Source organism: Aquila chrysaetos, chromosome 4 (assembly GCF_900496995.4).
Source record: "Aquila chrysaetos chrysaetos chromosome 4, bAquChr1.4, whole genome shotgun sequence".
Classification (NCBI taxonomy): Eukaryota; Metazoa; Chordata; class Aves; order Accipitriformes; family Accipitridae; genus Aquila; species Aquila chrysaetos.
Genome location: NC_044007.1, coordinates 14420245 through 14432341, shown reverse-complemented (window position 1 = coordinate 14432341; position 12097 = coordinate 14420245). Strand labels below are relative to the sequence as shown.

The following is a 12097-nucleotide window of genomic DNA, read 5'->3' as shown; positions in this document are numbered from 1 at the left end:
TCTTGTCTCCCTATCCTGTATCTCATCTCTTCTCTCCACACCCTCAACACCTTTCAAACTCAACATCCAAATTTAGCTCAATACTTAGGAAGCAGGGAGGTGGTGTCAAACTGTGGTGGATGTTTCTGCCTTAAGAGCTTCATAATCTTTAGTGTTCTTCTGTTCTCCAAGAAGCAGTAATAAAGTATCAGTTGCAAGTAATAATGATGTGTCTGTTAGAGGTTGGTTGAGATACTTTTATGACTTTGATGGGGCAGTTCTGTTTAGCTATACCTTAAAAAAAGAGAATGACACTCAGAAGCTCATGTTTTTTCTCAACAGAATCACAGATCCTTTGCCAGCCTTGCAATTGTTAGTATTTTATTAATCTGGGAATAGGAAACAGATGGCAGGAGGGAAACCCTAAAACTGATCTAATAGAATGTAATTATGCAACAATTATTATTTATTGGAAAAAATTGAGCAAGAACAACTGAAAAATTATTTACTGAATATTGAATAATTATTTATTGAATATTGAACATTTTTTCTTTGGAAAAAAATTTAAAAGATCCTCTGTTGAGCTCCAAGGACTATTTTAATAAATTTTTATATGGTTGCCCTCATCCTGCATTTCAGGCATCAGAGTGTTTAACTATATGTGTGCATATTGAAGTATGTGGTATTAGTTAAGGGCCAGCAGTTTCATTTTGATTATGGCTATTGTAAATTGCTGAGTAGCTACCGGCCAAACTGAAAATAAACCCAGATGTCTAAGCATAGTCTGTACTTTGTGATTGGACTCTCCTTCGGTTTTGACAGCTCCCATAACAGTTGAATACTTTGGGTAGCAGCCAGTAATTTGTCTAGATTAATTAAAATAATTGTCTTTTCCTCAGTGCAAATTTTAAATTCATTAGAGATTTAGAATTTGCCATTGTTTCTGGAAGATGTTTTAAAAAAATCATATGCATGTAATTGTTAGAGTCTTATTACTTCCTATGCAGACCTTTTCTGTAAAATCAGATTAGTATTTTTCTCATATGTCTGCAAATTAAAGATTAAAAAATTGCCTTTATCTGTAGAGTGAAATTGTTAAGAAAATCCCTGTACTAAAGTCCTTAGGATAAGATTCTGCATTAGATTTTTGGTTTTATTTTTTAAAAATGCAGTTGGCTTTGGAGATAAGACTTGTCATTTTGTTTTAAAGCCTTTGAAACACTATGAAGAAAAGTAGCTATAAATGGTATTGAATGGAAGAAAATATTCAGTAAATTATTTTGAGATTTATTATTAGTCCTTCTGTAGTTTAAAAATATAACTATCCACCATATATGATATTGCATAACTGATGTGCCTATATGCATTGTTTATCTGTCTAGCTGGATAGTACCATAAGTACAAGATCAAAGAAACAATAAGTGAATGGAAGATACTGGAATCTCAGACAGAAGAAATGTTGCAGGCTTGAAGACAGGGGTGCAATCTGCCTGAGGGGAAAAATATGCAACATGGCTATTTAGTAATTTGTTTATGATAGGGAATAATTATTTTAGTGGATGAGAGGAATTCAAAAGTCTGTGAACTAGAGGAAAAATCAAAGGTTATCTTAAATGCTCACTTAGGAAAACATATCTGTGGCATGTTTATTGCTGCTCAGCCCACTGATTGGTACTTCAGTACAGTGCAGTGACACAGACTTTTGGGGTTCTACTTTTAAATTGCTCATTGGGACATAACCAAAGAACCACAAAATCAAATCCTCCAAGGAAGACTTTTTTAATATTTGTCTGCTTTTGCTTAATAGCATGTATTTTAAGAGGTCGGGATTTAAATATGTGGAAGCTAATTATGGTAACCCTGTTGCCAGGATCTCTTTGCATTGGGTGGCAAACTATCAACTATGTGGCTCTGGGGGCAAAGGTCAAGGGCATGGGGGTTCAGGTGGTCTTCTTCTTGATCCCACTTATGAGGGGAAAGGGCTTGAGGAGGACTGGGCAGATCCTATAGGTCAACAACTAGTTTTGCAGCTGCTGTCAGCAACAGGGTTTAGGTTTCTATAATGATGGGACCCTCTCTGAAGCCCAGTAGCTGTTTGGAAGAGATGCGATCCATCTGACTAAGTGGGGCAAAATCATCTTTGCTAACAGGCTGGCCAGCCTGGTGAGAAGAGCTTTAAAGTAGGAATGATGTGGGAGGGAGATAAGAACCTACAATCACGTGAGGGCTGGGGTGGCGGGAAAGAGCACACCCTCAGCAAGTTTGCAGATGATACAAAACTGGGAGGAATGGTTGATACACCAAAGGGTTGTGCTGCCATTCAGAGCATCCTCAGCAGGCTGAAGAAATGGGCCAACAGGGATGTCATGCGGTTCAACAAAGGGAAGTGCAGAGTCCTGCCCCTGAGGAGGAATGACCCCAGGCACCAGGACATGCTGGTGGCCGACTGGCTGGAAAGCAGCTTTGCAGAAAAGGCCCTGGGGGTCTTGGTGGACAACAAGTTGAACATGAGCCAGCAGTGTGCCCTTGTTGTAAAGAGGGCCAACAGTCTCCTGGGCTTCATTAGGAAGAAAACTGTCAGCAGGTCAAGGGAAGTGATCCTTCCTCTCTACTCAGCCCTGGTAAGGCTACATGTGGAGGTCTGTGTCCAGTGCTGGGCTAGATCCCCGGTAGAAGAAAGATGTAAACTTACTTGAGTGAGTCCAGTGAAGGGCCATGAATATGATTAAGGATTTGGAGTATCTTTCATAAGAGGAGAGGCTGAGACAGCTGGACTGTTCAGCCTGGAGGACAGCAGGTTCAAGGGATATCTTTCCAATATGTAAAAATCCACATTTGAAGGAGTGAAGAAGGCAGAGACAGACTCTTCTCAGTGGTGTCCAGTCAAAGGACAAAAGGCAGTCAACTCAAGCTGAAATAACCGTAAATTCCATTTAATCAAAGAAAGCACATCTTTTACTGTGGGGGTGGTCAAACACTGGAGCAGGTTACTCAGGTTGTGGAGTCTCCATCCTTGGAGACTCTTTAACCTGACTGGACATGGCCTGGAGCAATCTGCTGTAGTCGCCCCTGCTTTGAGCAGTGCACTTCAACTAGGCAATCTCAAGAGGTCCCTTCCTACCTCCACTACCCTGTGATTCTGGGAGTTGGAGATTTTTCAGAATAGGGTGTTCGCTCAGACATCTCTGATCATTAGACAGTGGATGAATTGCTACATTCAAGAGGGCACAAGTTTCATCCTGAGCTTTTGTGGATTGACACATGACATCCAAAATTAGTGATGCTTCTGAAGATCACTGCATATTTATATTTATACAAGCATATACATTGGTTATGTTTTGATAATATAATTTCAAGAAATGCTTGAAGTTAATATAGGGACTTGTATTTGAAAGTCTTCTGCACTGTAACTGTACTGCACCATCTTTTTTGTTTCTGGACACACTGGCCACAACATCATATGTACCTGGATCTATAATGCTGAGCTGTAATGCAACAGTGTTGTAGAAGTTCACTTCAACTAATTTTTTAATTAGTTGTGTTAATGGCTTTCATAGATAGGCAGCTTGTTCTCTCAGGCAGGCTCTTTTCTGTTACTTTACCTGTTGTGTTGCAGCTGTAACTTAGTTACAAGCTCAGGCACACACCAGCTCTTTATCATGATTTAGAGGGATTTATACATAGAGTATAAATTAATACAGCTTAATTAATGTTGAGGATTTCTGAGTGATTAACTGCCTTCTAGACAGCCAGAGAAAACTGTCTCAGGGATTTCATACTTCACTAAAGCAAAGGGAAAAATAACCCTTTTAAATCCTGGCCTATTTGTTACATAGGAATGGTGGATTAATATGACCATATTAATAAAAAATTATAGTTCTCTGCCTTGAAAAGTAATTTAGACTTTGAGACAGCTGTTTCATTTAAAACATTCATGCACTCAGTTGCAGAACTGAGAGCAAAGAGAAGTAGAGGATTATCACTGTAATCTGCAGAAGAGTTTCTTAGGTTTCATGTACTTTACAGGAGGGTTGTGGACCATCTTCAGTGTAAATCATTATGGCTAAATGGACACAGTATCTTGCCATCTTGAACTTCAGTTTCAGGAAAGATTTCAGCAGTATGGTTTGTTCTGTCTTGACATGTTGCCTGTTGGAAGAGAAACTAAAATAAATGTTTTGAACTCTCAGTTTAAATGTAGGGGGATTCTAAAACATATTTTTCTATCAAGGTACACACACCAAGAGAGTTTAGTGTTGCTATTTGGGAAGCTCCTGCAGACATCAGGTGCTTCAGTGCTATCAATCAGCAATGGTGTGCCAGAAAACATCAGCACTTTCTTTCATAGTTACCTTTTATATTTATTTTGTCTCTCAAGTAAATTAAAAAGTTAAGATGTAGGAAGAAAGTGACTGCTTACTGGAGAAGTACAACTATCATTGAGTGTGTATGGAAAGGTGCATAGAAAATGGCTGTATGCTTCCTTCTCTCACAGTTGAGAATTATCACTAGTATAGGTAGGCAATTAACATATTTTATCAGCTACTGCTTTAATTAGTTTTGTGGCTTCACATTTAGAAGGTACGCTTTAAATAATATTTAGTTTTTGCTGTGTACTTTTTGAAAGAAGCAAAATTATTGAACTACAGCATTCACAGTCAAATGTGACATGATTAGACACAACAGATTCAGTAAATCTTAATATTCCAACTCCCCCAAATAACAAATTTGTAGGCCTGCCAGTTGGGCTATATTAGTTTCCTGGAACAGAACAAGGTGCATGGGAAAGGGCTGGCTGCTTTAATTTATTTTGCTGTTTTTTCTAGGGAGCAGGGACAAACTTCTAACCTCGTTGGGCTGCTCTTTCAACCTAATGATGTTCCAGCATTTGAGTCCTTCAAATTCAAGCTATGCTTGGATCTAGTTCAAAGAAAAGCAGTTATGTTGTATGCATTTGTCTGGTCTGTAGCCTGACATATGGGATGTGTTAAACTGAGGTCTAAGTGCAATGATGATATCACCAGCACAGTGCAATAATATCAATGTCAGAAGTGTGGACTAGTGAGTTGCTGAATTTTGCAGCTGAACCCTGCCTCACGTCCCTTTATTTTTTTAACCCTTTTTTTAAAAGAAGTGATGTTTTGCTGATGTAGATTTATATTGCCCTTGTCTTCAGTGGTGCTTCTGCTCAGCTGTGGTGCTGTCAGTCACTGTGGAGGACTGACTTTTCTCTGTCATTCATGCTTTATTCACAAGGTATTTCTCACTCACTTTTGTCATTAAGCTTCTTGCCTTTTGTGCTTTGTTACCCTGTGAATGAGTCTTCCATTCATACTGTATTATTACTGACCTCTACTTGAACTTTCTTCCTTTCCTTCCACATATATTATTTGACTTTTCCACTGTGACAGGGAGTAAGAAAGGAAACGACATATTGCAGACTCAGAAAGAATTATAGTCTTAACTTCTTCTAAGCAGAAGAAGTGTGTGTTTTGGCTCTTGAAAATGAGAACAGGGTTTCATACCAAGGGGAGGCAAAATACCAAATGTGTTTCTGCAAAACGTATTATTACTGCATGCAAACTGAACTGGTTCTTCTAAGGCAGTGAGTCCTCCTGGCTGGCAGTGCCTGTATTTGCTGCTTGTCCCTTTGCCTTTCAAAGAACTTTCAAAGAGTAGTAGTATTAAGTCCAAGAGCCAAAGAGCCACTACTCTAGTCTAAAAATCATAGTTTTGTATTTGTGTCTAAGTAAGGCTTGCAATTTTTTTGGTCAAACTTCTGTTTTTTAACATTGCTCACTTGCTCACTGAATGCATGTGTGAAAGAATAGCAACAGGTTGAAAATGCAGCCTGAGAGAGGTGGTCAGTGTTTACAGAAGCTTGCAGACCCTGCTTTTGTTCTGTGCATACCCCGTACTGCCAGAGCCCCTCCCAGTCCTCCCTCTGCAGTCCATTCCCTTCAATGGGACGTCTCAAGGGTCACGTTTTGCAGGCTCCAATAACTCTCCCTCTATCCCAGAAAGTTCTAGCTGGATCTTTTTTTCAGTGTTGCCATCACTGGCTTCACTCTCGGCCAAATTCTGACGTAGGTCTTGATAGTGCTATAGCACTTGCACATTGGAATTGCAAGCAAATGCATCACCTTTAATGTCTGGGGGCTTGAGGGATCAAAGGCAGGAAACTTTATTTGGTAGATGCAAAATTCCTTCAATGCTGGTTATTCTTTGAAAGATTTCCCTGAAACAAAGGAACCTAAATTCTCGATGATGATATGACTGTTGGTAATACTGAAGCAGGTTTTGAGTAAATAACTTGTCCTAATACATTGCTAGTAGCCTTTAGTTGTATGCTGGTGTCTTTGGAGGTGAAATTTTGAGCCTATGCCTTCATTTGTGACATGCAGAAATGAGCAGACCAAGCCCCTTTCTCCTCAGTTAGCTTCCTGGCAAGAGTGGCAAGTTTCTTATGCCAAATAACGCTAGGAAGATTGTAAATTTGTTATAGAAAGTCCATTAATTTTTTACTTTCTCCTCATAAAACTCCTCCACCCATTGTAGGTGGATGCACTGAATACAGTTGCTGGTGTAAAATATATAAGGTCTTTTTGTGACTTTAGGATGTTTGCAATTCTGTTATTTTCTCTACCCTAAAAATTGCAGGCTCTGTTTTTGTTTGTTGTGGAATGCAGCACTTGAAGTAGAATGCTGCTGTCTATATAACATTAGGAAACATTATACAAAATTAGGTAACTGGTCTGCTCCCTACTGTCCTGCTCTTGAAACTGGTGAGTATTGTATAATTCAGAAGAAAGTGATACCTTCTCTCTCACTACTGTTTTCTTGATGACCGAGTAAAAGGGAAATAGGCACAACCTGATCACAGTATTGAAACTTGTAGTGGGCTAAAACACTGAGTGTTGGAAGCTTTCTTTATATAGAATGATATGTTGTCATCCTCCTTTAAGAAATGTTTTTGAGAAAATTGCCTATTAAAGTTACATTTAGATAGTTGAAATGTTCAAAATTATCCTCAAACCCTATAGGAATTCATGACCATGTATGGTTGTATGGAAAGACTATTGAAAAAGACATTTTCTAGAACTGGTAATGGAAACTGGCTAATCTCAGTGGGGTGCGTATATTATTTGCTACACAGTGTGTCTTTTAGACTAACTTTATAAACTAGGATGATATGGTGTTTGTATTCCTACCGGGTTTTAAAGATTTCTATACAGTATGTTATTCTGTTTAATATCTCACTGTTGTTTATTCCATTTTAGGGAACTTTCTACAGTTCTATTAAGTACAACAAGGAGAAAACATAAGCAAATAGTGGGTGTACAGAAGTAACAAAACCTAAATGTTTTATGCAGAAAAGATTCAACAAGTATCTCCTATCTACGAAGAATGAATCAAATTTTCACATTTTGTGACATTGCAGTACAATCTTGGATCAAACCACACATGCTTTTTTAACAAAAAAATACTTGAATGATACTATTTGCACTGATCTGATGATGTGGAAATAAAATATTGAAAGGAATGCTGTTATTGTTTTCTTTATTATTTGGGTTTTGCTTCACTGAATGGATTTACTAAAACCAATAAAAGGTTTTATTCACAAAGCCATCACTACAGGATTAAAGAAACCTTATAGGCAAAACTTGTTGATATGAAATGAGTAAGACCTAGGATACTAACTGGGTTTCATAGTAAGCATAAGATTTTAGAAGTAGAGAAGGGAAATAGAGCCACACAAATCCTGTTATCCTCATTGGGCTATATGATTAAACTGCTGGGATCATACTGAAAAGGTACATCTGTGCTACAGTACAGCTGCTTGGATGTGAATCAGGGGTCCAGTTCTATCATTCTTACTGGTGTTGAGTAACATTTTACTTTGCCAGTAGTTCTTTTAAAGCTTAAGAAGCTAATCATGGCCAGTGTGAGAATGGCACAATTGAACTGTGTGTTAATGGAAGACAAATACTGCAAGTAAGGCAGGCTGATTAACAGGAAGTTTATTTGGCAAAGAGATTTAAAACATGAATTTTGCCATGACCAGTAAGTTCCTATTAAATCACAAAACAGATTGCAGTCCCGCTGAAATCAAGGGAAGTTTTCCTGTTGACTTCAGTGATACAAAGATTTGGACCCCCTTTGGATTTATCTTCCCATTTAAGATCATTTTTCTGATGCTTACTAAATGTTCCCCAGTGTTTATACATTAAAATGTGTTGCCAATTCAAATAGCGTTGTCTTGTACTGTAAAAACTAAAATAAAATATTTGTTTTGGCATCTTTGTAAGTGGAATTTTTGTAATGTGTTTAGAACTTATTCTACACTGCTAGCTGCACGTAGGAAATGTTCCCTGCTCTTCTAAAAACATTTTTAGTACATGTTTAAGACATTAACTGTAACTTTATGGATTGGGTTTCTTGCTCAGTGGATTTGCAGTACAGTACGAATCTAACAATTATTACCAATTGTTTGAAGTCCTTCTGCACATCAGATTGTTTTTACCTGTGAGACTATCATTTTGTCTTTAATGAAAAGATTGTCATTAATAATATGGTGTTAAAGTTTTAAGTTGCTAACCGTGTGGTTAGTTCCCTCTCTGTAACAGGAGAGCTGCTTGTGAGCTAATGCAAGCACCTTTTTGATTATTTCTCATTGAATAACTTCTTTTATTTGCTGAGTATCTCTGCTCAAGATCAGTTTATTTCTAACAATGTACTTGGTAATTCCTGTTGGTACCACCTTAGGTGTTGGTATCCTTTGTCAATTAATTTATGTAGTGGATCCTGAAAAAATTGATGATAAAAGTTGGGCTGCAGCTTACTTCACTAATCTGCAGGTTTTTTACTGTATTCAGGAACACGATTTTCATCCCTAAATGGTTTGTGATGCACAATACCTTTTCTACTAACGTGCTTTGCTTTGACTTTCCTACTTCCACCTCATTCTGTAGTCAGTCTGGTGGGGAGTTTTCTATTTTTATACTTCAAACGTAAGCTCGTTTGGTATACCTGTGTAACATCACTCATTTGTTTTCCCTCTCTACAATATAAATCCACTATTTCAGCAACCTTACTTTTACAGTCATGCAGCCACTTCTATGGGATGTGGCAATTCTGTCTGAGGTTATGGAAACCTTCTTTTTTCTCTTACTTCCCTTCCTGTCATTTTCTCAAACTGAATGTGGCACTTTTGTTTACATTTTTCAATTTCTTAAAAATGTGTATCCCTAAAAACCTTCTTGTTGGCTTATCTTGCTATTTGTGTCTAATATCTATTTCCATTTCCTCTGATTTCCCCATTGGTTAGCTAAACCTTAGAGACAATAATATGCATCTCTGCTAATTCTCATCAGGTCTTTTCTGTTGCTTTTTTAATGCTCTTTTATTTTTGTGTACTTTTCCATATTTCTGTAAGACTAAATCTTCATGTGGTGCTAGTTCTCATAATGATTTTGAATTTGAATCTAAGGTCTTTGCATTTTACCTTTGCTGTATTGGGTGCCTCCTACTTAGGTTTAATACAGCATATTAAATTGACCATCAGTTTTACTCTGGACTCCCAGGGTGAGATTAATTTCTAACTTTAGAAGTCTACAATGGCAGCTAAAGAAGTTTTTCTACAGAGTTGTTGAGATGTATAGAAACAACTGTTTTTCTATGTTGACTATAAAAGGGGTCTTGATAACTGTTTTGGATGTCTGCATCTCTAGGTAGCTCTCTTGTCTACACCTAAGTTTAAGTGTCATGAACTGTATACTGTGTATGTATATTCTTGAGAATGAAAATGAACTGCTGTTTTGTGTTATACAACAGTTAATTTTTTCTTTCTGAAGTATTGTATTTTTAGAAGCAGGATTTCTTTTTCATGGGTTTCCCAACAGTAATTTTGAACAGCTTAATGAAAGAACTGAAGTAGATAATGGCCAAACTGTTCTATTACTGAATTTAGAACAAATACATTTAGTGATTTTGCTTATTTCTCACTTTGCCCATGGAAGAAAGCTTTAAGTATTAAGCTTAGTGGGAGGACGAAGGTATACATTTATTGAGTTACAATTTTATTGTTGAATTAACAATATTGGTTTCATTTTAATGATTTACAGGAAGCCTGTTTACCTGTAAAACTCCAGCAATTGCAGATATTGTGATACTGGTAGATGGTTCTTGGAGTATTGGCAGATTCAATTTCAGGCTTGTTCGACTGTTCCTGGAAAATCTGGTTTCTGCTTTCAATGTGGGATCTGAGAAAACAAGAGTAGGTAAGGTGTCGTATTTTTTTCTTAATACTTCTGTAGCAATGTAAAAATTTCATGATTTCAGAATACTTAACAGCTTAATGCTACTTATTTGTGCAAGATTCATCCTCACCTGGAACTAGCACTTCTATCACAAGAGCACTTCTATCATTGCATGCTGCTGGAATGTTTGTAGTATCAATTCCTCACGTTTTACTGTGATACTCAGCTTAAGTAAACTCTACTGCAATGTCAGTGGAAAAGAAAAAACAGTGGAAACAGTCTTACTGACTTCAGTCAGCATTAGATCAAACCCTTGCAGTTTAATTTTCGAAGGAAGAATGTGCCAATGGATGGCTTTTCTCATGGTTTAAACTGGCTCAAATATTATATTTCTATTCTGCTACTTATATTGTAGTCTATTCAAAAGCATATTAAATAAAATTGTTCTTTTTTCAAAAAACAATTTCTTGGAATCTTACTAAACTCTGAAAAAGTTGTGTACTCCTCATTTACTTTCTTTAGCGCTTGAAAGAAAAGCTTTGAAAATAAATTGAGGAGTTGCCACTAAGAACAACTTTATACTATTTTTTTTTTTGGCATCAAGCAATGCAGTTTTTCTAGTATGGCAGCAAAGCTACTTGTGGTAAGCTTACTATGGTAACCTGTTGGTAACCAAGTACATAAAGTGTAGATGCTTGAAAAGAAATGCTTTGTTGTCTAATGGATTACCTTAATTTCTGGTTCTTTAGGTCTTGCACAGTATAGTGGTGATCCCCGAATTGAATGGCATTTGAATGCCTATGGCACAAAAGATGCTGTTTTGGATGCAGTCCGTAATCTACCATATAAGGGAGGGAATACATTGACAGGTACAGTGTATGTTTTAGCTTTTGCCTTTCATTAAAAAACATATTCTGCTGCACAGACTAAGAAGTGTTAGTGCTTATTATGAAGGGTAAATAGGATAGGGTTTTTGCAGCTTGCTAATGGCTTTATCCAATGTCAGTGAAGTCTTTTCTGAAGTACTTGTCTCATTGGCTTCACTGGGAATCTTACTGGTCGGGACAGGCTCTCATAAAACAAAGTATACATGAACTCTCTGTGTTGGAAGTAAAATATTTTACCTGCTAGGAAGAAAATGCAAAATCCATTCATAATGTTCATGCACAGAGCTTTCTTCTGGAGAAGGAAAGAATGTTGTTTTAATATCTGACAACTGGCAATAGTAACTTTTCAAATGATCACCTGGGGCTTTTAGATTTCCATTGACCTTTTAGTAGTTAAGAGCACTGAGGCCCCAGAAGACACTTAGTGATGGATAAATGGGGGATGCCTGTCAACCTGGGAAAAATACAGTCTCTGAATACAATTCCAGTATCATCAAAGCAGCAGTTAGTAATATTGGCTGTCTTGCCGGGAGAATGATATATCCAAAGACCCAGACATGGCTTTAAGTAAATTGCTCCTTCCTTTTCTTTTTTTGGCGAGGAGGGAAGGGGAGAAAGAACGTGAAAGATTCTCCTCTTCTGCAACAGCCTTTATTTTGGTAGAAGGAGTGATTGCAGTGGAACAGACAGAAGGACTGTAGTACGATTCCAGGAATGAGATTACTGTGAGGTAGCAAGTAGTAAATTATCATGATTATTTTATATGGATGTTAGAAGAAGGTGAGTTAGGAATCTTTGCTGTGGGAGACTTAAGAGAGTTTTCAGATAGGATCTCATTGTGACATGTAAGTTTGTCCTGAGGAGTTGTTCTTCTTCCTTCCCTTTAAATAATTAACAGTTATTAAAATCAGATTCTTCCTAAGCTTTATTCAAGCTTTTCTTTAGCTTGTAAATTGGAAAGAATAAACAAAC

General features: G+C 37.3%; 1 protein-coding gene across 8 annotated transcripts in view; it reads left to right on the top strand.

The window, feature by feature from the left end:
• COL14A1 (collagen type XIV alpha 1 chain) overlaps window positions 1–12097 on the top strand; it is a 135443-nt gene that overhangs the window by 27028 nt on the left and 96318 nt on the right. For all 8 annotated transcript variants that reach the window (XR_003923002.1, XM_030011627.1, XM_030011622.1 and 5 more), the window contains 2 exons: window positions 10104–10259; window positions 10988–11107. Coding sequence is in view for 7 of the 8 variants with exons in the window: in XM_030011627.1 (XP_029867487.1) it covers window positions 10104–10259; window positions 10988–11107 (276 nt within the window). In the remaining variant the exon portion in view is untranslated. The remainder of the gene's footprint in view (window positions 1–10103; window positions 10260–10987; window positions 11108–12097) is intronic.